The following is a 27,470-nucleotide window of genomic DNA, read 5'->3' on the forward strand; positions in this document are numbered from 1 at the left end:
AGGGCTGCGGTTTAGTATAGTGACAACGCCTGCGGTGGTAGGTGTTAGGCGCGTATGGTGAGGGGGAGGAGGGTAATACGAAACCGAAAGAATTATTTTGCGGAAATGAACGGTTACCGAGATATTCGCAAAAACTGCTCTGCTATTGCATCGGGATCTAACGTATGCGTGCACGTCCCTGGCAGCGCATGGGTTCGTAAGCAGTTTGAAACTTTGTTTTAATATCACTGTATCCCCTTTAATATTTCAGCATAAAAATACATGTTTCTTTAAAAATGAATAACTATAAAACTAAACAATTTAATGCAATAAGAAGCATTTTATAGGAGGCTTGTAGCACTTGAAATAAAGTTCTTGCCCCCATTTTCGGGGCAAGTGCGTCCTAGTTGACACTTTGTACAATACCCTATCAAAATGATAATTTTCAAGCAAAATTATAATCCTACATACTACTAATTCATCGGTAATAACTGTGGCAAGAGTTTGATACCAAGAGCGTTAAGTTGTTACATACCAGACTGAAAATACATCAGTTTAAAGTCAAACTTTCCAAAAACTAGGGCGGATTTACCCCACTCCACCTTATGCGAAATTTTAATAAATACCTCTGGCATTTAGAAACACGAGAAATGCAGAGAGGATCCTATTTTATTGGCGCGGGATGTAGGCATTCTACGTTAAACTGTAAACGGAACGAAAAGTCACTTGTAATGTAAAAAAGATAGCAATTGCCACACGGTGGAATAGACAAACGGAAACCACCAGTGTGAATCGCTTGACTTGGCTACGTTTGTTTTGTTTTTGAGCGCATCTACATACATACATACTAGCGCTGTGCAACGAGCATGGGCGGGTATGGGCGGGTGCGATCGAATTTATCCGAACGCTTCGTCAGCATTGGCTGAACCGCTCGCCCGAAGCGGAATCAGATCGGGAACCGAAACATTTTTATCCTTCCAAACCTGCCCGAACAGAACCGAAATCAGATCAGGGCCCGCAACTCCTATCCGCTGCGCCGAAATCCGCTCGATTTTACTCAATTTTACACATTTTAATCTCCGAGCCTGGCGCTCTACGTTTCCGCATCCTATGCATAATTTAAACCGTATCCCATTTCATATTTGCATTTTATCATACTTTTTTAATAATATTAATTACGTAAAACAAATTTTTATTTTTACCATTACCGAGTAGCAATATTAACCCTTTCGCTACCATGATTTCGTCGAACATACACTCCCGTCCATAAATCACAGAACACTAACTTTAACACTAATAGCTAAAAACCACAACGTGTCCCAACCTTTACGACATGCAACAGTTCCTTATAAACCCATGTTTCTTAAACTCTGGGCAATCTTCCTTTTTCGATAGTTAGAAACACAGCTTGTGTAATCTAGTCCTCTACCAGCTGTTGGTTATTCGATAAACACACACGGAACCAAGCTTTTTAGCGTTTGTCCATTCTTCGAGAAGTAATTAGTAAAGAATCAATTAGTCGGCGCACCACGTGCAAATGACCAAAATCTGCAGGATTGAAAATACCACCACAAACCGCAGCAATAAACATACACAAAAAACATATATGAACAGCAGAATGTAATTGTTTTCCGTTTACTGATACTAAATAACGTCACGGATTTGACACTATAATGCTATTTATAAGTTTATTTGTTTATTAATTATTAACGTAATTTGATTTGTATCCGTAGCGCAATCCGCGTGTTGATTATTGATATAACATTACCGTTAATGTACATACGGCATTCGCACACAATCGTAAACAAATAAATCTGTTCTTTATGTATTCGTGATTAACACGTGGACTGCATCTGCTCGTCTCCTTTAACTTGCTTTCTTCCAGTGCATGGAACACTTTTCAATCATTTTTCGTCGAAAACCTAAACTTCCGCTATTGAGAAGTATAGTTTTGCTATATCGATTTTGTCTCGTCAGTCATCAAATTTTGCTTTGCAAAGTGATTTCTTTCTTTTGCATGTCATGAACATGAAAGTAATAATTTGGACAGTCTGGACCAGCCAAACTAATTTATAAAAAAAGTTATGGTCTCGAGTAAAAGTTGCAGTAGGTTTGAGATTAGACGTATTGGCAGGGAAGGGGTTAGGTCTGAATAGGTATTACGCCTTTCCTCGAGTTCCTTCAAAATCACAAGAAACATCAACAACAGAGATTTCATTGAAGAAGGTAAACATACATAAACATTGTGTTCACTATACCACTAGTACACTCTGTAAGTGATTTCTGGAAAATGATTATAGTTTATCTGAAAGAGGAAACACATTTATTGGATTGGAGCAGGGGTAGCAACCAAAACCCCTCCCTGCCAATAAATCTAACTCCAACCCTACTCCAAGCACTCTTCCAATTATTAAAGTGCTTTTATTTATTAATACTATTAAACCACGATGCTACACTTGTTTAGACCGTAACCTTTCTAAAAGGTTATAAATCGATTGGAAACATACCGTTAGTAAATAAATCACAGCGTACATAACCGGCTAGAGGATGATTGAAAACATTCAATAACATTGAAGAACCTTAATATATTTACTACAAGTCTCAATCGTGATAAACGTATTCTGCTTTCATATTTTAAATCTTGAATAGTCATTGAATTCGTAATGAAAGGAACTATCATTGTAAATGTTTAAAAAAAGGTGGTTCCATTGGAAAAGAATGAAGGTGGCCTCGATATCTCTAAAAAAATGACATAAAAGCAACAATATTTTTGGTATTGTGTGAGTCCTATTTTACCATTGAACTTTGTCCTAAAAATATTTAACGTATCTTTGAAAACAACAAAGATATTTGAGGTACAAACGTTAGGTGACTCACCCTGTATATTCTTTAATGATATCTACGATAAAACCTCGAATATCTTGCAAATGAGTTAAACAGTAAACTATAATCACTAGACTGCGAATTTTTATGCAAAATAAAATAAAATAAAAATGTTCTGCATCGATTGTGGGGAGCAGGAATAAAATAAAAATTTATTTCATCCCTTAATGACTTTGTTACATTGAAAACGACATTACAATATTCTTCAATTTTTCTAATCCTTTACTGTTCTGTATTTCACTCAAATAATTTCTTCATAAAGATCCGCAGTCTCTCTCTAATAATCAACTTGAATCCTTGAAGATATTACTATAAGGGTTTCGGGTAAACATGTGACCCACCTCTAATTACTATAAAAATGTTAAAAAAAGGCTAGAATATAAAATTTGATAGAATTTTGTACAATTTTTGTTTATTTTAGATCTACAATGGCTGTTCCCATTAAAACAGGATTCTATTTCATTCCACTTTCTTCAAATTTGTCTACAAAAATTGGAAAATGCATAAAGACCCCGTCAAGAATAGTGATATAACTAAAAAATGCAGTATTCTCACAATATCGATAACATAGTACAGACATCTTTAATCTTTCAGAAGAATATTTTTGGAAGTAAATTCGACTAGGTTCTATAAAATGATATTACGGATGCCTCAATCAACTCTAAAGTGACACTGTTCCTGCCACTGCAGATATGAACTAGCTGAAAAAGAAAGCCTGACGTAATTGCCCTCTTGCGGTTCAATTAGCAGTTATAAATATGACGTTTTTCTAACATGTTGAGAGGACAACTAAACTATCACTGTTCCAACTTCAAAATTGTTATTTTTTGAGTTGTGTCATTGTTCTTGCCGGGGTGCGATATGTTGTTATGCACAATTCCCTCAGTGACTCTCAAGAAATTTCAGCCATCGCTTGTTTATTAAGAAAGACTTGGGAAACTGGATATTTATGTACATTCGAATAATGAAGAAGGTGACGATCTTATTATAGTAATTATAATTATAATTAGACTATAATATTTATACTTAATATAGACTGTGCGGATCTTTATGCAAAATAAACGTTGTCTGCATCAATTCGAAGGAATAGAAATAAAATTGAATGTTATTTCTTCCCTTAATGATTTTAATAGAGGAGATATGACATATTGACGTCTTCAATTGTTTAAATTTTCCAACAATTTCGAATTTTATGTACTTACTTTTGCTATAAATGTTATACTGTACTTAGTAATTAGTTATACTGTACCTCTATATCAAATATTCTTGAACAGTAAAGGAGACAAATCCTATAAAAATTCATTTGTTACTATGAAGATAGAAGGCAAAAATATGATACTGAAGGAATATTAAACAGCTTCACTTGGAACACTCAGCGGGGCCAATAAATAATGTTAATGTGTTATTGTTTACGTGTAGGTGTGCTTCACGAGCTAGGCACAATTCAGGCTTGATCTTTTATCCACCATTTTCTGGACCATTTCCAATACCGAGTTTATTATGCAACCCCTGCGGTTCAAGAACGTAGAAATACGAGATGAAATCTTGAATGGCGAGAGAGAAACGGTTCGAACCCGGTATATTTTACAAGAGCTCCGCGATTTTCTGTGGCTAGCGGGTACGAATAGCGAACCACAAGACGAATACAAATAGCGTTGTTTAATACTGTACTATACAGTTTTATCGATCTTGTCAGCAACCACGAATTTACATGTTTAGCTACATTAAAATGTGTAAGCAAGAAACATGTTGACTTCAGAGTTTTTAATATTTATTAATTGGAATTCAACTTTACAACGTTTTTCATTGTCTTTGTAAATAACAACGAAGAAATTGTAGAAGTGATACTGTGTGCTTTTTAAACCCTTTGCACTCGGAGCTATTTTAATTCGAAAATTAAACATTTCTTCCGTCCTAATATAATTTTATTCTGTATGATCATTTCTTTTGATAGATATAAAATTAATATAATACCTCGTACAATATTTAATTGTTTAGTAATTTATTAGATACCAATATATTTAATAATGTAAACAATATTTTGAATAATGGTACAGCAATTTTTAGTGGTCACTCTGAGTCACCACTTGAGTGCTAAGGGTTAAATGTTAACAAAAAAACAAATAGGCATTTTAATTTGTTAAGAGGATTTCAAATTTTCTACGACAAACAAGGCTTTTGTACATTGTATAATAATATTAATTTTATTACACTCCAAAGCATAACAGTTATTATTCCTATATTTAGTAATAACCAGGAAATTGCGGACCTCCATGCAAAATAAAAATTGTCTGCATTGATTGCAAAACATAGGAGCCAAATAAAAATTTCTTTCTTCTTTTAATTATCTTCTTAAGCTGAAACTAATGCACTGACGTCCTTAAATCTCTTTAACATGTCCGCCACTTGAAATTGTACGTACTTATTTTTATCATATTCATAATAGCGATAATATTTCGGATTACTTCGACAAAAATTTTGTTGATCTCGAAATGTTATGTTTTATCATTTCGTTGCAAAAGTAGTAGCACATTTACCTTTCTGAGCGAACTACGTAGGTATACACGACCAGTGCTGCGTTCGACTGAAAATTTCCCTTTGCACTTTTTGGATCCTTTCCAGTGCTTCAAGCGTGGATGCCTTAAAGAAATGCATGTCTGCCAGTAAAGAGTAGAGAACATGTAGAATATCTGAGAGATATACATTTTAGTGAAACGTAGGTACTGAACCCTATCAGAACTTTATTTCTATGCATGAAACGAAAACTTTAATGTTAATCATCAAATGGAGCTGGTAGATAGTAATATACATTTTTTATTTGTAGCACTAAAGTGATGCTTTATATGTAAAAGTTTCACAGTTGGTGAAATTTGGTTAATTTCAGTAAATAACTTACTATAAGTAACACATTGATATTTCATAAGAATTCAGATGACTACAAAATTAATTATATTTATTGTATTTAAATCTAATCAATAAAAGTAGGCAATTTTGAGCACGTTATTTTTAATCGATTACAATAAAAATTGCATTTATATATTTAGGTCCTTTAATAACGATATTAATAATTTCTAATTTTTGCGGGCAAACAAGAAAGTGGGAACAAATTAAATCTTGTTTTCAGTGGTAGTAGCCTTTAAGATCTGAAATAAATAAAAATCGTTTTCAATTCTGTGTAATTTTATATTGTAGCAGATTTTGAAAATTTTTAGAAGCCTAACATCCATAAAGATCCGCAGTCTAGTAATTAGTTCGTGCAATTAGTTAATTGTGTATAGGATAAAGAGAAATTCTAAAGAATAAAGGCATTATGTCATCGATAGAATCCTAAAGTTTTAAATCAGAATAATTTTGGTCACCTTTTTCGTTATTCTTTTTTAAGTTGAAATGAATTCTTTAGATCGATCTTCTAATTTAGCGTAAGAGAGCTTGAATTTCCCCTTTCTCATTAATTATCAAATGTAGTTTAATACATTAATTCTGGATTAAAAAGAGAATAGAAAAGGAATAGATGACACAGTTTTTACCATGTTTTCATTTTTAATATAACAAATTAAAATAGTATATAATTAAAATAGTATAAAAGAGAAACACCATTTCATATTTTTATGGCACACAATAAGTGAAATTAATAATAGAGATTACGTTAAGTTGCATTAAGTTGAAATAAATTTTTTAGATGAATCTTTTAATTTTTACAGGTGACGCAGTTTTTACCATGTTCTCATTTTTAATATAACAAATATGTTTTTATGCTAATCAACCTAATAAAGATACTTGAAATAGTATAAAAGAGAAACACCATCTCATATTTTTATTGGCCACAACCCCACAAGATCGTTAAGTGAAATTAATAATAGAGGTTGCAAAGTCAAAAAGTATAGAAGATTGTTACAGCGAAGAGAAAGACGTTCTACTTTACAAAATTTTGTAAAATATAAAAATTGATTTGTCTTTGCTACAATTTTAGTGTTTCAAACAAAACACACAAACTTCTGAGGTATAGTTTTAAAGACGTATTAAAAATAACAACATTTTAGTAAGAAAATTTAAACAGGTGAAGTGATTATATTTTTTCGTAAGATTTTGTATTAGACGTAGAATGAAGTAGAAGAAACAAACTGGAAACGCCTTAATAAATGTTCTGGCCCGTGTAAATATTCGCAACAATTTTGTGAGAGATTAATACGTAAATATTACTGCTTCGAAGTTTTTCTTCGTGTTCCCATTAATTATGATTCAACATAATTATTACTTTGTGATTACTAAACTGCGGATTTTTATGCATATATAGAAAAATTGAGAAGATGAGATTCAAAATTGTCGACTTTTCAAAATTGAAGATGTCAATATGTGATTTCTCCTTTGTTACAACCATTAAGGGAAGAAATAACATTCCAGTTAGTTTCTATTTCTTGCAATCGATGCAGACAATTTTTATTTTGTATAAAGATCTACTATTAGTTTAAAACTATTTTCTAGCAACCGTGTAAGTAGCAATTCCAAGAAAATAAGTAGAACAGAACCAAGTCAAAATCGATAAGGTCTTTCGCAAATAAATATCGATGAGCTCCGGTCGTTTGCGGGATTTGCCAAAAGATGTCGGAGGATAATCTAGATAAAACTACCTTGGGATATCGTACAGCTAGTGAACGAAGTAGATACCTATGTAGAAAATACGAACAGAAGTGAATTACCATTACCAGTAAGAAGTGTAACCCGTAGAAAAATCAATACATACATGTAGGGTACAGAAATAATAAAAGAAGTAGAATGGAGTTCTAGTTAATCTGAAATTAAAGAAGACATATCTCAAGGGAGAGAAAGACTTTGATATGTGATGTTCTTCCTGCGACGTCCATCCTAGTCTCTTTTTCTTCTAAATTTTCTCCCGTCCTTGCAAGTATCTCTTAAGTGAACTTGCAAACTGTCTACTTAAGGATGATGTATATGGTAGAGGATAAAATTAGAAGTAAAATACCGTTTTCGGCTAGTTGTTACGAATGGTTTGCGTGTCAGTGTTCTCGACAATGAAAGTGGTTTGTATTCCAATACAGTCCGTATCAGAAGTTTAGACGCACCCTATTATTTTAACATAAACGCACCCTCTGCTGAATCTTCGATTGATTTGTTTTATCGTATGTTTAGAACACTTCGAAAAATTATGATTACTACTAAAACTATTCATGTATGGCACTGCAGGGAAGAATTTTTAGCCAAAATATGACGGAGGGCTGTATCGGAAGTTTAGAGTGTTTAGACGCACTTGCTTTTTTTGTTGTTCGTGGCTATATTCATAATAAGAATGACCTTAGTAAAGTATTAAGAGACTCGACATGCAGATAGCTGCAGAATTGGTTGTTTGAAAACGGAAGAGAAGTAAATAGAATATGATCAGTCAGCAAAAACTGAGAGATTAACGTGAGCAATTATTTGTTCTTTATTATTTACTGTTATTGTTAGTATATTGTTATAATTATTAGTTTAATTAGTCAGTTGTTATTGTTACCATATATTGGTTGGTACCGCGACAATGAGAAAGTTAAATGAGTTGACTGATTTTGGAAATCAGAAGTTTAGACGCACTACGTAAAAATTTATTCATTTTACAAACAGGGGAGAAAATATATACCTTCGTCTTTCCATATGTTTCTGGATTCTCCAGAAAATTTCGAACAACATGATCCGATCGCTTTAGTGTCCTGGCTCTTCCTCTTTTACTCTTCCTACGGAGGATTCTGCTGCTATTTGGCCTTTTTCCAAAATCCGTCAACTAATTTAACTCTCCCATTGTCGCGGTACCAAATACTAATGCACGGTAACAACAATAACACTCATAAATAGTAGTAATTAAAATTAAAATTCAATGGAACTATGGAACACGTTGAGCTATGCTAGAAGAGAAACAATTTTTTTAATTTTCAATGTGTTCCTTATACAGTGGAACTCCGTTTATATGAACTCCATTTATATAAACAAAATATCAGCAATGCCTGGTTAACTGAATTTCTATGAAATTATCCAAAAACCATAGTCAGCAGTTGGAAACAGGTGGACTCCCATATATAATGTGCATCTCCCGATTATGTGCACCAACTTGTATCCCGACTCCCGACAGGTTCATAGAAATGGAGTTCTACTGTATTGTATCGTGTCTCCACCGTTTGGCCCAAATTGCCATATTTCGCATGACGAGTATATTCGTCATTAGCTAAAAAATTGCCATAATTTCGTGACGAGTATATTCGTCATTAGCTAAAAAATTGTCATATTTTCATGACGAGTATATTCACGATTAACTGAAAAATTTCCATATTTTCGTGGCGAGTATAGTCGACATAAACATTGCAAGGGTTAAATCTATATCAATAACATTTTTTATGTGAAACATTTGAAATATTAAAATTATTATGGTGAATACGTATTTTGAATTAGTTACATTAACTATTTACATGCAATCAATTACAAAGGAAATCAATTTAATATTCTATATACATGTATATGCATAATGCAAAGGTAGTAATATCGAGCAAATTGAATTCGTTGAGCGATCATTATCGTTCTATCAGTAGCCAACCAAGAACATTGAAAAGTTTAACGTTTGCGGTTGTAATTTATAGTGTCCGTGAGAATGTTCTCTGTTTTATGACTGACCACGCAAGTTGGTACGTTCGCTGGCAACGGATTTAAATTCAACATGCATAGTTTTGGGAAGCAATGCAACAATGGGCCAACTACTAAGCCATTGTTTTTCCTTACCACGCTACGGTACGTTCAGTTGCGGGTATATCTGTGAGCTGTTCGTAGCTGCAACAGATTCTAGTGAAATTAATTTATAACTACCTACATATATGTTACATATGTAGTCTTCGCCAAGTTCCGCGAGAATCTGATGCACGCCTCGACGTAACTATTCGTTAAAATGTTCAAACTGTTGGATTCCAAAAAAATTAGCAGACCAATATCATTTATAATAATGAATTCTAAGTCATTTTTTACGGACATTCTTTATTTATTTCTGCTTTGAACTTTGCTACGAACTCAGGTTCGAAGTTCTAGTTACTTAAAAGTATGACATCTATCTCAATTTTCATCAATATACTATACAGGGCGTCCCATTTAAGGGAGTCTTTTCCAACGGAAAAAACGCCACTCGCGCGTGTTATACAGTTATAATTAATTATAACTTAATGTTATTTATAATGATTTATAATGAACTAACATTTTTTCGTTTGATGCGTTGTTTTCGAGAAAATCGAGGTTAAAGATCCGTCGCGTCGGATTCGCATACTCAGTTAGCAGTTTAGTATACTATGCAGGAAGTACAATTAATTGGTCAAACTCGATTTTCTCGAAAACGGGGCGTCAAAAGAAAAAATCGTAGTGTTTTTTTTTCATTTTATTTCATTGAAAAAGAAAGGCGTAACATTCATAACTATTAGTAGACAGCAGGTCTTTACGGAAAATAAAAACTTTCTACTTGAATTACAAGGAACTGGAGTGAAATAGAAATTTATTGTTTCGCTTAATATGTTTATCAGGTTGAAAATAATGTAACAGTATTTTTAAATTCTTCTAATGTTTTCATTGCTTTGAATTACACCTACTCATTTTTGCCATAAACGCATAAAATCCGCTGTCAATTTATTAGGCTTTGTTTGAAATCTTCATGACGAAAAGAGACTCGTTAAAATACGGCAAGGGGTTAAATAGCTCCGTTTCAAATTCATCGCTATGTAATATAAATAAAATATTAAACTGTATTATTAATTTTCATTAAGCTTCTACAATTTTTTAGAGATTTGTTTAGCGGCCTAGTTTTTTCATTATGATAATCAACTATTTCACTAATGGATTGTGTCATGTTGACTATGTTAACTTAACCTCGGACACATTCATAAACAGAAACTAGGCCATACAGCAATTACGTCGAGAAAAGTGGCGAACTTTAGACGCCAAGTGTGATACCGCGGCGGACGATGCTGACGAGTAACGCCTAGAAGCGTTGCAACTGAGGATAAAGCTCCCGGGAAGTCGATAATCTCCGCGAATTTGCTCCCTCTCTCTCTCCCTCTGTCTCTCTCTCTGTCTCTCTGGAGCAGTGGTCTCGTTATAATAGTAAAAACTTTACACAGGTTTATCTGGGTGCAAGTTTAAGATTAAAATGTAATCCTTTCTGTCGCCAAAGCTGCAGAAAATGAAACACCACGAGGAACGATATTACAGTCTTATCCTTTAAGCCTGTGCAATTGAAAATTTTACACTTGAAGGCGAATTGAATTCATAACTGTTCTGCCAAATAAGAGATTAAGCAGAATACATATTCCGCTTAACTTGAACACGTCCCAATATTTACATAGAGCCGTTTATTTTCAAACTGACTTAAGCCCATTTGTTAATTGTTTTTTGTTGACTGTAGTAACGTGTACAACTTGAAGTTAACTGTCATATACGGTTAAGTTTATCCTAGGCCGGAAGAAATGTATTTTCGAGTTAAAATAGCTCCGAGTGCAAAGGGTTAAATTATACATAACAAATTTTTTACTTTATCAAAATTGGAGAAGATATTCTAGGGGTCACACTTAAGTGAGACACTCTGTATATGTATAGCTATTTATTTATTTTTCTTATATACATAGTAAAACGTTATCAACGATATGCGTTTGGTTGCTTTATTTCCTCCTGAGTGTATGTATTTATATTTATACACTCTCCTCCATGAAAAACTTTACTTTCTACCCCATTATTTTCAAAATAAGTTTACCGTCAACATTTCGTGGAATTTGCAATTCAAAGCGTCTGAGAGAACAATTTAGTGAGATCGAAAATTAATTAATGCAGTTAACAGTTTTTTTCAATTGGATCAGAATATGATTCTGTTTAAAATAAACGTGAACAAATAATGTTGATAAAAATTTTACTTAGTTTTACGAACTCTTCTATTTCATGACATGATGGATCAAATTATTTTTGTACTTCAATCTTTGTTTATGTCCTGAATTTCGGATGAAATCTCCACTAAAATTCATGAAAAAATTATTCCTATACAGGGTGGGGCATTTAAATGGGAACACCTAAATATCTCGGTTATTATAATTAGTCGTACAGAAAATTTCTACAGAACCGTACAGAAAGTTGTATCGTTTCAAGGGGCGAATTTGATGATGGTAAAAATTTTTTCTGAAGGTCATTTTTTTTTACAAGATTTCAAGGTCATCGATATTTTTTTTAATGGAATGAGGTATTTTTTGATACATCAATCGATGCAGCTGGACTTTTCGTTGCACAAAAAAACTTCTTAGGTCAAAGTTACACGGTTTGATTTCATGGTTATCGATATTTTTTTAAATGGAGTGAGGTATTTTGTAATACATCAATCGATGCAACTGGACATTCGTTATAAAAAAGTACTAACATATGTATGTCGAAAAGTTAGTAGTTCACGAGATATTTCGATTTCTAAATATCTTCTTTCATTCTAAAACATTACACAAGTAAGTAAACGCTAACGTCTTAGTACGGCAGTGAACTACTAACTTTTCGACATACATAGGTTAGTACTTTTTTATAATGAATGTCCAGCTGCATCGATTGATGTATTAAAAAATACCTCATTCCATTAAAAAAATATCGATGACCTTGAAATCTTGTAAAAAAATGACCTTGAGAAAAAATTTTTACCATCGTCAAATTCGCCCCTCGAAACGGTACAACTTTGTTCTGTGGAGATTTTTTGTACGACTAATAATAACCGAGATATTTAAGTGTTCCCTTTTAAATGCCCCACCCTGTATATTGATAATTATCGTAATAAAAATATATATATATTTTGTAATAATATTTTAATTCATTGTTCAAATTTTATTGTCTTAAAAGTACACCATCTGATTTTTGATTGACAGCAACGCAGATTTGATGCATTTATGATGAAATTGAGTAAAGTGCAACTTAAAAAAGGAGAAACATTACAAGAATCTAGGAGAATGGATGTATTATTTTCGATTAGTAAAGATCCACAGTCTCGTAATAACATACTAAATATCCACGACATCGTGTCAGCATGTTTGTACAGAAGTGGAAACATAAACAGAAGTCTGTATCCAGATTCGTACAATACTGTAGTTAAGTGCGCGAGTATCGAAAAAGCCAATGTCCTTGAAAATAAATCCTCAAACAAAAGAACTTTATTTCTTACGTAAAATCTCCTCCTCATCGCTTGTACCAAATGCATGCCGGGACACCTTGTACAATTTCAATGAAGTATTATGTGTATCGACGCACTTGTAAATACAATTCATGGAAGCAGTAGATCTCTACAATTAGCCTGTACTCTGTACATTCGTATCAGCAGCTTTATTATAGACAACCCATTTATGCATGTACATGTGGATGTATAAATGTGTAGTTGATCTGTTGCGTATAATTCTCTGAACTTCGAAACTAAATCAGAATCAGTGATACCGAAGGATTAAAGTGAAAAGTTAGAAATTCCGGTGTAGACTAACGTTATTCCCCATCTAAGTGGACAGATAGTGCCAGAGCAGTAGGAACAAACAGTACCAATTTACGGTTATTATATTAGGCGGTACATCTTGTTAAGCCAAAGGACGAGTCTTTACTAACGCTGCGCAAACGTCACGAACGGCACATTAAAGTATAAAACGTGATCTCATTCGTCCCAGAAATTGTTTTCTACTGTCAGTAAAACTTTTTCCATTAACTCACCGGCAACGGCTAACCAACTCGTCCGCTGTTTCATACTTTGTACCCTTATTATCATCAAAGATTCCATCGACAAGCCAAAGGCATGCCTGTGTGTCCATCCATAAATCTTTTTTCATCCTTATAATCCAGAAGATTTTAATTTCATCCTCTTCGTTTTTCATTTACGAAGTTGCTTTCGCAGTCTTGCATTTTCCGAGTGCGCTGTCCATTTTCCAGTTTATCTCTGTAAGTACCACTTTTGCTTCTCCTTCTTCTTCTTCTCTGTCCTCTCTACTCCCTCTTTCTCACCTTTTGTGCCGATGAACGTATCTCGGTTCTAGTACCTCTCCCAAGGCAGCAAAATGAAGTTCTTCTCCATCCATTTCATCTATTCGAACTAGGCATGCCCCTTCGCTTCCAATTATCCTCCTAAGCGTTCCTCCCCACAAAAACTCAACGAACGAACCCAATTTATCCGATCACCAACAGAATGCTTCGAGACTGTTTCTCGTTTCTGCACGCTCTATCTCCGTCTCTTTCCATTTTGATGATTACTACTTCGTAATTGAAGTGTAAATGGCCAGAGAATGATCGAAAAATAAGCGATTAACCGTCATGTGTCCTTCATTTCAGGAACTGAATCTGTCCCTCGGTGTCAAATTGTCACAGTGATAAAAAATCAATAAAATAACAAGGTAAACAGTTATTTTTCGATGTTTTTTTATTCAAATTCATGAGTTAACTTTTACATCTTAGGTTTTTCGGTGATGGGTATCGCATTAAAAAATAAAAGTCGCGAAGTTACGGACAAACTTACCTACAAATAACAGAACAGCATAACTTATTTCGGAAAAACTATGTCAAATTCACACGAGGGACGGATAATGGTTAAGAAGCTTGAAGAATTTGTTACAAAGAAATTTTTAATTACTGTTACAAATTCATTCAACATAATGTATTCTATTTACTGTTAATTGTTTGCTCTCTACCTACATAATATTATAGGGGGAGTTCCCTTAACGCCGGACGGTATCTAATACCGGACATAGAAGATAGAAGAAAATGTTATAGAGAAAAGTTGCACTGTTAACCCCTTGACCTACGATTTACTTTACGGTTTCAGTGATCAGAACTTTTTTTGTAGATCGTAATTTTCTAAAAAGGAGAATATTGATATAAATTGTATTCCTATATGTTCTCCAATAGCAGTATATTAACAAATAGAATTTTACTTCGGTTTAAAGGAAATTATTAATATACATTTTTATCAGATTCTTCATCACGAGTCAGACACGATATTGTAAGGAAAGCGGTTAAAGTAGGCAAACATGGTGATATAAAAAAATGTTCTAATTGTTCAAGGTCTTTTGAAGGTCATTGATGATATTTAGATGGCATCATATATTTTTAACTTCATATAATGTGTGTTGTAGCTCACAGTGCCGTAACGAGGGTGTGGCGAAAGAGGCGCCCGCCACCGGCGCAACTGGGTTTGGGGCACAAAGCAAAGAATACCGCTGTTTTATGTTTTTATTATATTATTCTATCATATACCTACACAGTGACTCCCATTAATATTCGGACACTTTATTCTATACGATTCAAACTTTTTCGGAAGCTAGAGCACTTAGCTAGAGCACTACAGGATGTGAAAAGAAATTATTTCGAAAATTGCAATTGGTCTGAATTGTAGAGAAAAATACTAAAAGATCCATTTTACAACTATCTTATGTGGGGCTATATTGAAAATTAAAAAAATACGTTTTGTAGATCTGTTTCAATTAAACATATCCTGAAAATTTCGTCAAAATCGGTCGACGTTGCAATGATGTACAAGCGTTTAAAGATGGTAAAAATTGCAGATTTTCACGATTTTCGGCCTATAACAGCAGTAAATCTAAGAATTCTTACATCTTTCAATGACTGTCATTTTTCCCCGCATCAACCGATTTTGATGAAACTTTCACAATGCATATAACCGACACAGATCTACAACACATATTTTTCAAAATTTCAATATAGGCCCGCATACAAAAGTTGTAAAATGCAATATTTAGTATTTCCTCTACAATTCTGGTCAAATGCAATTTTTGAAAAAATTTCTTTTCACATCCTGTAGTAAATTAATTGCTCTAGCTTTCCAAAAAAGTTCAAATCGTATAGTCCAATATTTGAAAAGTTACGGTGTTTTTAAGAGTGTCCGAATATTAGTGGGAGTCGCTGTGTGTTTTGCATTTCTTTTATTTTGTCGTCATTGAATATGAATAAAAATTTGTTTGTATTTAGGTTGTAGATTATTTATTCATACAAATACCTTGACAAATACATTATTGTATATACAGGCAACTCATTTTGATGAGGTTAATAGTATTTAATATATTGCATTTAGTAAAATTTAACTCGTTACATTAAAATTTTTTATTTTTTTGTCATCATTGGGTTATGAGGAGGCGCAAGTTGGACACTTGCCACAGGCGCTTCATACCCTCGTTACGGCACTGGTAGCTCATGTCAAGATGGGTTCAATGATGCGATACACTATGACCTTTAAAAGACCTCGAACTAGAAAATTTATGATAAAGCAATGATAATTTCAAAATGTGCAATCATTTTATTTGAATTAAATTAAATGTTCGAAATTATGACCTTAGCAGTAATACAAACATTTAAACGTTTTGTCAGGCAATCACTTCCACTTTCAATTGTTTCTGTTGAAATTCATCTACAAGATCTAATTATTCTTTCTTGGTTGATCACGATTTACATCGTCTTTGAGTATTCCTCACAAAAAAAATCAAATTTATTGATTAATTGTGTCATATTTCAAGTTTTACGTTAAGTGTGCTATCATTTTGTTCAAAAATTTGTTGTTAATATATGTTAAGAAAGGCACACTGAAAACATGTGTGTAAAAAAATTGAATTTGTAATGTTTAATAAACAGAAATTATATTAATTTCAAAGTGTGCAATCTTTTCGTTCCGCAGTGTATTCATTGTTATTATTCAGTCGTTGTTTTACTTATTGTTGGTATTGATATCTATTTCCTATATATTAAAATTAATTAAAGCAGAGAATTTGTAATAGAATACAGTCAGTCCTGTAAGCATTGGTACGCCCTTTAAAACAGTATAACTTGTTTAAAATCGGACCAAACGATCTGATTTTTTTTTAGCAATTGGTACAAAATTTGCTCACCAAAAAGATGGTTAAGGATCACACAGACGTTTGATGTAGTATAGTGTGGCGAGGATGCTCCGGATCAGATGCATGTTCTCAACATTTGAAAAACCATTTGGAACTAACAGTGAACTTAATCCAACAATTGTGAGTTAGGAAACGTCTACGCGTGACATCGCTTTTATCCATATTAGAAAACCGATTTTGTCCTCTTATCCGCGTATTCTGTGAAAACATTAACGATGAAAAGGTTGGTTCGACCGACGAGTGCTCTTCGCTGTTCGCTTTGATGTACGTCGAAATCATTGGTCCCGCGCGGCTTACTGGCAATGGTATTTTATTCTCCACTGACCATTCGCGACGAGTGCTCCCTTTTGACAAGGTTCAATGACTGTTCAGCTTTCGTTGTAGAAAGAAGAAACCGTGAAATACGTTTTTTGTAAAATTTTTTCCTGTTGCTCATAGTTATGGGCAGGAAAACATTGCTCCATTGATATGATATCGATCGTAATTTCGATTATAATAGTGATAAACAGACCGCGAATCTTTATGCATTTATGGCTTACGGAAATGTTCAAAAAAGGCTAGACAATTTTCCTTTGTTTTGGATCTACAAAGACTATTTCCATTAAAAATATGATTTTATTTCATTCCACTTTCTTCAAAGCCGACAAGAATTGGAAAATGCCTAAACATCCGCAGTCTAGTGATAAATACATATTTAAAATATTGTAAGGATGTTTGAATCTCTGGGTGGATGACTTTCTACAAGTTCTGGCGCTGTTTAAAAATGATTCAATTGATTGAGAGAGACACGGTCCGATTATTTTTTAAGGGGTTTGTATTGTGAATTGTTCGTTGTATACGAGCTAAAGTAAACCAAAATTTACATTCCTTGTCCATAATTTTATTTTGTAGTTGTCGACAGATTTATTGAAGAGTGTGTTATGTACGGAGGCTTTGCCTACGTGACTTTTGGTCCCTTCTTGAAACCACGTGTTCATGCAGGAGGTCCAGCTCGCATGCCCAAATAAACAGTTTTCCGCTTATGAGAAAGTGCATACATCTGGGAAACTTATACAATCCTCCAGATTTTCGGTTATCCCCACTACCATTTTTAGAGCAACTTGACTGGTATATAAAGGGCTCGAGCTTGGCCACCACGGGGCTTAGTTAAAGACTGAACACGAATCTGTACGCGTCTAGTGAGATTGGGTCCGATTCCCTTTCGGTCGTTTTAACTTGAAAGAAGTTTCGGAACGCGGTTCTTAAGTCAAGTCAATTAATTTACCCCCGCATTTCTCAGTGCGTGAAAACCGAGAGCTCGGGAATTAGCTTCCGCGAATAATACGACACACTACAAGTGTATTCCATCTATCTAAAGAATATATTGTACTCTTTATATTAGATAATTGAGAGTCGTCAATATCTTTTCTACATCCTTTAAACTCCAGTAGCTAGCATTTCACTCATATCGTTAAACCTTTACCGCTCGAGGTTTATCAACAATTCTACATAAAGTTACGAGAGCTGAACTTCCTAACACCTTACCTATTTCCGAAATCCTAGTGACACCCGATGATGAAACAGGCATCGGCTAGTTCACGACAACCCTTTCGCTATCTAGTGGCGACCCGGTGGTGAAACAGACATCGGCTAGTCCACGACAACCCTATCTCTATCTAGTGGCGACCCGGTGGTGAAACAGACATCGGCTAGTCCACGAAAACCTATCCTGTGACACCCGGTGATGAAACAGGCATCGGCTAGTTCACAACCTTCCATCTAGTGGCGACCCAGTGGTGAAACAGACATCGGCTAGTCCACGACTACTCTTTTCTCCTAACCTAGTGGCGACCCGGTGATGAAACAGGCATCGGCTAGTCCACGAAAACCTATCCTGTGACACCCGGTGATGAAACAGGCATCGCCTAGTTCACAACCTTCCATCTAGTGGCGACCCGGTGGTGAAACAGACATCGGCTAGTCCACGACACCCTCTGTTTTTCCTCACCTAGTGGCGACCCGGTGATGAAACAGGCATCGGCTAGTCCACGAAAACCTATCCTGTGACACCCGGTAATTAAACAGGCACCGGCTAGTTCACAACAATCCTGTTCATACGAACAAACCTCGGCCACGTCTATCCGCCAGCCCTTGGCTCGTAACAAGTGTATGGACGTAAGAGACAAATCATTCTTTAGACACGCATCCAACTTGATTTGTAATAATTAGACAGCGAATTTTATACATTTATGACAAAAACGAGTAGGTGTAATTGAAAACAGTGAAAACATTATATATAGAAGAATTTAAACATACTGTTATACAGGGTGTCCCAAAATTCGTGAAAATCCCGGAAGGGGGTGGTTCCTGAGACCGTTTCAAGCGACATTTTCCCTTGCCAAAATGTTATCCGCGCCTTTGTTTAGGAGTTATTAACGAAAAACCACGGACCAATCAGAGAACGACCTAGACGCGAGTTGCCACAGTCGGCTCGGCGCGCCAAGTGTCTATTGGCCGACTGTGGCAACTCGCGTCTAGGTTGTTCTCTGATTGGTCCGTGGTTTTTCGTTAATAACTCCTAAACAAAGGCGCGGATAACATTTTGGCAAGGGAAAATGTCGCTTGAAACGGTCTCAGGAACCACCCCCTTTCGGGATTTTCACGAATTTTGGGACACCCTGTATTATCTTCAACTTGTTAAACATGCTAAGAAAGAAAAGAAATTTCTATTTCACTTCAGTTTGTTGGAAATCAGGTAGAAAATTTTTATTTTACATAAAGATCCGCTGTCTGGTTATAATCTTGAAGATTGATCGATATCAAGTTCATGGCGAAATAATGTCGAATAAACCGAAATCAACTCTTCTCCACTCTGTCTGGATTCTGTCCTAGTAACTTCATTTCGGTCCTATCCCTCGACAGATTCCCGATGCGAACTCCTCGTGTCATCGTAGTTCACGAAGGTACTAGGAACGTAGCCAATTTCCTCCAGCTCACGCTGAATACCTGAGTGCTTCTTTCCCGTTTCCCTTTGTTTCCAGCCCTGATCCCGTACTGGGTGCGCCTTTACTCTTTATCCTATTCTCTTCGTTGTCCGATTTAAACGATTCCTTTAGTGTCATCGGGATAAGATCCGAGCTCTCAGAACAAACGCTGGTTCTCACGTTTCCTTCAATTTGCATCGAGGCAAGGGGTTTGCATGCTTGATTAAAGGAGGAATAGATGTACCTTATTTTCCTTTCAAGACGTCGAGTTTAGCTGTGTTTCCGTCGCGTTGCTATTGCGTCAATTATTATTTTATTAATGTCACATATTTAATGCGCCTTTGATAGTACTTCCTAGAATTCGCTGTTATTGCGAACTATTGTTATACAGGGTGTACCAGATAAAGTGTTACAAGCTGTTTTTCTCGAAATCTAATGAAGATATCGACTTCAGTTTTTTTCAATTAAATGGTTCAGGAGGGCTAATATCTTAGTATGTATTAAATTTTTTTAGGTAAATTTTTGGGGAGAATGGGGGCTTCCAAGGTCAGAAATAAGAGAAAGGAACGCATTGAAAACAATTTTTGACACAGTTTGGTGGATACAATAATACCATGCAACTTTCGTTTCAACTTTTCTTTAATATCATTTGTTGTTCATGTGATATTTCACGAAAATGAAAATTTTCACATTTTTTTCAAGGGCTCATTTCACCCCTTTAATACGAGAAGTCGTACGAAAAGAAATTATTAGATCATAACGTACTCTACTTGTGTGCAATGTTTCATAATTTCTTGACTATGGGTCCTGGGAAACTATCATATGTTTGTGAAAGCTGTTAGTTACAACCCAGATATTTATTTATTTTTTTTGGCAAAGGATCATCGAACAAGAGGGAGAATATCTTATTCAATAAAATTCATTGCTTGGATTAAAAAATTCGGCTATAAACGGTTATAAACCGTTTTTAATAAATGTTGTCTTGTATCATGTCTTGTATCAACAACGATTTTCAAAAATAATTTGAAAAATGTGCAACGATGTCCATTTTTAAAAATAGCTTGAAAAGCTTTATTCTCAACCTGCAGAAGCCAATGATAGTATCCATGTAACTTCTATTTTTAAAAATAGCTTTAAAATTTGGTTTGCAGCATATAAAGTCCATCAGTATCGCCTACACTGCCTCAGAAAAGTATCCATAGCACATCTGAAATTTGTAGTTTCATGATGGATCCCCTTACGTTATTGATTTTGACCATTCGATGATTAAATATCGAGTTGCATTGTCATGCAATTCCTCGAAATGTTACACACATTTTTGTAAAAAATGCAGAAGCTCTTGTTGTTAAAAAGTTCATCCATACACAAAAGGAACAGTACACCTAATTCCAATCAAAGTAGTTTCCTTTGAAATCTATCACTTTTTGGTGTCTCTCGGGCAGAAATTCAATCCATCGTCGATAAAATGTCACGTCTTTTGAAGCGATACATTGGAGCGATCTATTCAATTTTTCACTTCTTCTCTACTCCGGAAGCGGATAGCTATTCGAAAGTCCATGCAGCACGATCCGGAAAAGGTGGAAATCCATGGCAGTAATGCCAGGAGAGTAGGCTGCGTCTGGTAGAATCTCTCATCCCAGATCAAGAAATGCTTGTCTCGTTTGAGCGGCAACATGTGGTTTTGAAAGAACATCGAATATGCAACATGTTTAATAACGAGAAGTAACATTAGATATTGTATAAAGTGAATAAGATATATGTATTACTAACATTGCGACCCCTAAACTATCTTCTTTAATCTTGACACAGTAAAAAAATTGTTTATGTATAATTTGAATGGTATCTCATTAGCTTGCCGAGTTGTCGTTGATGATGTTGTATGCGTCAGATCTTATAATCAACTTCCCGATAAGCTGGAACAGGCGTTCCACAGGATACGGAGCAGCGAACGCCCGTTGTAGTGGTGAGCGCCACTGGCGGCAACTCATGTTGGGCGAAGATATTTTGCTTTCTGGTTCGAAAAAAACGTCGACCATGCAAACTTGAAATGGTGGTTTCTCAAGATAAAAGCTCTATCGCGTGGTATAGTTCGATTTTCCGCTGGGCCCTTATTTTTTGAGATAAATTGAAAAATATCGTCAAAAATTGGTGCAAAGGTGGTGTCTCTCCGCCTTTAGTGATTGTTTAAACATGTTTAAACAATCATAATGTATTGATATTGGATATCACTGTATTCGGGAAAGTCTACAGAATCTTTTGATGCAAAGAACAATTCAATATCTTTTATAATAACATCGCAATATTTGTTTAAAGTTGAAAAATATGTTTTTTTTCTAAGTTATGTTCCTCAAAAACTGTGCCTATAGGGAAAAAATTAAAAACAGATTTGGAATCAGCGCAAAAAACTCTATAAGAACCACCCAACAGTAGTTGTGGAACAAATTTGGTGTGTTGGACAGTGTAATTAATGAATTTGAATTTCTACTAGAATAGACTTAATTTATATGTAACAATACCGTGCTTGCTAAATAAAGCAATCGATTTAAAGTAATTATAAATAAATGAATAAATATTTCAGATTATATTTCCACGAGTAGTCATAATGTTTTGGGTTGTATCGCGATTACCAGAACGCTTTGCATGGAGAGTGTATACCTGTATGTACTATTTTGAGGAACGGCATGCGAGTTCAAATGGAACGGTAAATGTTCCATGATATCATGCCCGATTTGCTTCTATATTACAGTAATAACACCTTATCCCGAGAATACTAATCTTCTCTAAGCAGTTGCGACTCATTCCCATTGTTCCGGCTACGGGATTTTAACAAGCAATTGTGTAAATAACTGTATAAGAAATATTTAATTTGTCATGTATTCAAATTAACATACAATTGTGCAAGTTTATATTTTATTAGTACTAAACAGCAGATCTTTATGCAAAATAAAAATATTCTGCATTGATTGTGGGAAGCAGGAAGAAAATAAAAATTGACTTCATCCCTTGATGATTTTGTTACCTTAAAAACAACGTTACAGTGTTCTGAAATTTTTCTAATCTATTACTGTTTTTATCAATCAATTTCTTCATAAATACATAAAGATCCGCAGTCTATTAATAACTTCTAACACAAATTACCTCTTTGTATTTCTCAATGCATCTAATATCACGTGCATACGCAATGTAAGCAATTCTAAATGTTGAATAAATCCTCACATTAAATGCGCTATCTAAATAGCATTTTGTGCGCTCACATTTTCAAAGCATATTTACCGTAAAAATCTAGAGACTCTCTGCAGTGGTCTCTAGCGAATACTTAAATTTCTTGGAACTCGCTTCGTTCAGTCTGAACGTTTCCATTCTTCTCCCCTAAATCCTAGGTAATTCTGTTATGGAACGACCGTTTGTTCCTCCTCAATTTGCCCTGCATCATGCTATCATTTAAGGAAACATTTCACCCCGTTTTTACCCTGGACTCGCGTCACGTATTTTATCGAGAAGTGCGCGCGCGTACTAGGTAGCAAAAAGGGAACAAAGACTTGACCGAGTAATTTCCTCGTATCTCGAATACCTGGAGGAGTATCGCCTACGGCAACTGTTGTTAATACGCGAACGAATATAAATCATGTCATATTAATGGGTCTGTAAGCAGCCTCGCAAACATTGTTAACGAAGTCGACAGGAGAAAAGAGTGGTTGGAAAGTATGCGCACGTGAAGCGAAAAATACAGAAGAAGGAAAAAATTCACACAGACTAACGTGATAAAGACAGACAAGTAGAGTAATTTTTATGAAAATTAAGGGACGTCAAATAGGAATACAGGGTGTATAAAAAGTAATGGTCATCCGTTCTGGGGGTGAATCTACACCTCTGGATCGGTGGACGTTTGTAAAAGAAATTTGTCGCAAAATTGTTTGTAACAAAGAAAATTGGTGGTAAAGCTGTTTTTTACATCAACACGTGAGTACAACGAACTTAACACAGGAATATGGTGTTGGAAAAGCATTTATGCACCATTTGTGTTGTAGCAACCGAAATTAACGAAAGGGCACTGTTTTCCCACGCTGCTCATGCTCCCGCAGTCCGTCGCGTTGTTAGATAGCCAGGTTTGAAACCACAAGCACAATCGTCAAAGTATCGAAGTTTCCAGTCATTGATTGGTAGATGGAACGTGTGTAATTCGAGCGTTACAGAATTTCTAGTCGAAATAGAATGTTTACTTTTCATTAATAAATCGTTCCTTTAGTTTTATGTCATTAATTCGCTGCGAATACAATCCTACCACTTTGCAAAAATACTTAAAACTACAAATAAAATAAATACTTAAATATTTCACTCTTTGATTACTTCATCAATAATTTATCTGATTATTTCTGTTAGATATTTATGTAAATAAACTCTATATATATATGTATTCTATAGTATAGTAATCTATACTAATACTCTATTCTATACTAATACAATCGTATCACTTTGCAAAAATGCTTAAAACTACAAATAAAACTAAATACTTAAATATTTCACTCTTTGATTACTTCACCAATAATTTATCTGATTATTTCTGTTAGGTAGGTATGTATGTAAATAATCACTTATATGTATAACACTATAATATTCTGACGTACTATTTGTTTTTTCAATGCGGAGGTAATGGAACGCTAACGTCAAGATGAGTGGTATACATGGAAGCTTGAAAGTTCCACGAAAAATTAAAAAGATATCATAATTTTAAAGTGAGTCTCACAATTCGTTAGCAAAGTTTAAGGCACATCAAGGTATTCGTCGAATGCATATAAGTGGGGACAAACTTTCTGCGGATAAGCAGCAGAATCTTCAAAAGTAGTTTTAATAAATTTTTGAACGAGAGAGATAAATGGGCAATAAATTTAAACTGTAGCTCAAACAATATCTACTCTTGCCGGGCAAACATTAAATTTGAAGTTAACGACATTATTTCTGTACCTTGAGAAACCTTTACGCTTTAATGAAAATATAAGATGTTACTTGGAAAAGTTAACGTTCTGTTGCGCTTTCGCATAAGTCGTTTCGCATAGTTCTTTCTTGGAAAAAGTAACGGGTAAAAACAATTCCGTTCAGGGGAGATATTTTTCTTTGCGAATTGCGATTAGTAGACTGCGGATCTTTATGCAAAATAAAAATGTTCAGCAGCGATTGTGAGCAGCAGGAGTTAGATAACAATTTATTTCATCCCCTAATAGTTTTTCACACCTGAAACCAACATAACACTATTTTTAGACTTTTCTAATTTTTCACTGTTTTATATTTCTTCTAGCTTCTTCATAAATGCATAAAAATCCGCAGAGATGGAGATGTGTAAACTGACCTACTCGTTTCTGAATGACTGTGAGTTGAAGATTTAAGAAAAGGGTACATCGTTAAATTGCCATACGATTGTTTATAATTTGTATAATATTATATGAAGTATCATAATATTTATTGAAACGTCTGTACAGTTCTGCAAAATAATCTCTTCCTTGAGATTCAAATTACATCAATAGAAAACAAATAATCACGCAAATATTTAGACAATTGCTGCGGTTGGTCTTGGGTAAACGTCAAGAAAGTCGTCAAATTGACGTTGGACTCTCAGTGTCCAACATCAAGACTAAATCACTCTTCACGAGAATGCTTTAACTTCCGGTCCCAAAGGATTAACCTTTACGATATGGGCACCTACATAAAAGTAAGTTGTAACCGAGATACTGTACTCACCGTTGATGTGGAGATTCACATGAATATGTTTAGGCGGATGGGTGCTGACTTGGCACTCGTACTGGCCTTCGTCGCTACTGTTCACTGGTTTAATTTCTAGGCGCCAGTTATCTGGATACTGGAACTTCACTGTATACCTTGGATCTCCTATATAGGTGTTTGGTCCCACCGTCAGCAGGTTTACCTTCTCTCCATTATCCTGTCTACGTACCCAGGACACCTGTCAACGAATGGATTATATTACTCTCATTTGTCAAGCAACTTGAAATTAGTTTCACCGTAAAACTATTCGCGTGTTCTGTCCAATGAATGAACACTTAAGCTGCATGTCTGTTCAAATTAGTATTCACAAATCGTTATTTCATTTCCCGAGCTCCTGCTATTAGTCCAGTCAATGAATGCTCGTAAGGGGGGTGTAGAGGGAAATGGAAGGAACACAATTTTAAATTTTGGGACGTTGTTTGGACTAGTTAGGAGGTAAACATACTAAAAGTCCCTTCTCCTAGGAGGTGAGCAGTGTACAGGGAGGCACGTAGAAGGTCCCTTTTTTCGGTTTTCCGCTTATATCTCGGAAACTATGTGCCCTAGCGATAAGACCATTCTATACAAAATTAAAGCTGACAAAACGTGCCATAAAGATTGATTCTATTCAGTTTTTCGCTATCTCGCATAGTTTCCGAGATATCCACGCTCAAAGTTCACTAATTGTGAAAAAGAAATTTTTGCCTCATGCTTTTTGCCTTTGACTAGCTAACTCTTCAGCACAATTAGTGAATTTTGAGCGCGGATATCTCGGAAACTATGCGAGATTATCACTCTTCAATCTTAAAACCGAAAAGGGGGACCTTCTACGTGCATTTGAAGTTGAAATTGACAAATTGAAGTTGAAATTGAAAAATTGATGTTGAAACTCAAAAATTAAAGTGGAAATTGAAAGCTTGAAGTTGAAATTGAAGTTGAAATTGAAAAATTGACGTTGGAATTGAAGTTGAAATTGAGAAATTGATGTTGAAACTGAAAAATGGAAGTGAAAATTGAAAAAGTGAAGTTGAAAGTGAAGCGGAATTTGAAAAATTGATGTGGAAACTGGAAAATAGAAGTGGAAACTGAAAATGTGAAGGTGAAATTGAAATTGAAGCAACAACTTGGAAACTATTATACCTCGGAAACTATGCGAGATAGCGAAAAACTGAATCAAATCAATCTTGTGGCACATTTTGTCAGCTTTAATTTTGCATCGAATAGTCTTAGCGCTAGGACACATAGTTTCCGAGATATAAGCGGAAAACCGAAAAAGGGGACCTTCTACGTGCCCCCCTGCATTCGGCTCACCTCCTAGGAGTGGGGACTTTTATATGTTTACCTCCTAATTAGTCCAAACAAAGACCCAAAGTTAAAAATTTTGTTCCTTCCATTTGCCTCTACAACTTTTCGTTGAGTGGAATATATTTCTAAAAGGAGGCTTTGTTTATTGCGAAGTTCTCACTTTCCTGAACACGATTCTAACAATATTATTGATGATTGTAGCTTGGATCCAAAACCTTCCATGTGATTTTCCGTACAGTTACAGTGATTTCCCCAGTCTTTATCCCCAAAAATGTTGTAGATGAGAAAAAAGATTTTAATTTTTTGCATAGCTACTTTTAGTTTAAGGGATAGACTCTTCTCCAGGATTGCAAGGGTGCGGGGTGCGCCATTTCATTTCTCGATAATGCAAGGATGGGGGATGGCCCGAATATTAATGGTGTCACTGTAGCTCCACATTTTCTTTCAACATCGTTTTTCTAACTGACGCGGTAATGGATAGTTGACGTAATTTTCATACGTCTAGTATAACACAGCGCAGCTTCGGTAGGAATATCCTGTACTTCTTAGCATAGCATAGAATAACACAAACTATGTTGAAATAGCATAGAATAGCTTATTGTTAGTCTAGCTTTCCGGTGGATTCCTGGCTTTATAATAGCATCTACCGGTTAGTTTCAAATATCCTTATCTTTCT

General features: G+C 34.9%; 1 protein-coding gene across 12 annotated transcripts in view; it reads right to left on the reverse strand.

Annotated features, from left to right (window-relative positions):
- The window catches only part of LOC143215469 (lachesin), a 653,313-nt gene that overhangs the window by 62,951 nt on the left and 562,892 nt on the right, over positions 1-27,470 (reverse strand). For all 12 annotated transcript variants that reach the window (XM_076437612.1, XM_076437613.1, XM_076437611.1 and 9 more), the window contains one exon: positions 25,469-25,688. In XM_076437612.1, coding sequence (XP_076293727.1) covers positions 25,469-25,688 — 220 coding nt within the window. The remainder of the gene's footprint in view (positions 1-25,468; positions 25,689-27,470) is intronic.

The sequence above is a fragment of the Lasioglossum baleicum genome, chromosome 13, assembly GCF_051020765.1.
Source record: "Lasioglossum baleicum chromosome 13, iyLasBale1, whole genome shotgun sequence".
Classification (NCBI taxonomy): domain Eukaryota; kingdom Metazoa; phylum Arthropoda; class Insecta; order Hymenoptera; family Halictidae; genus Lasioglossum; species Lasioglossum baleicum.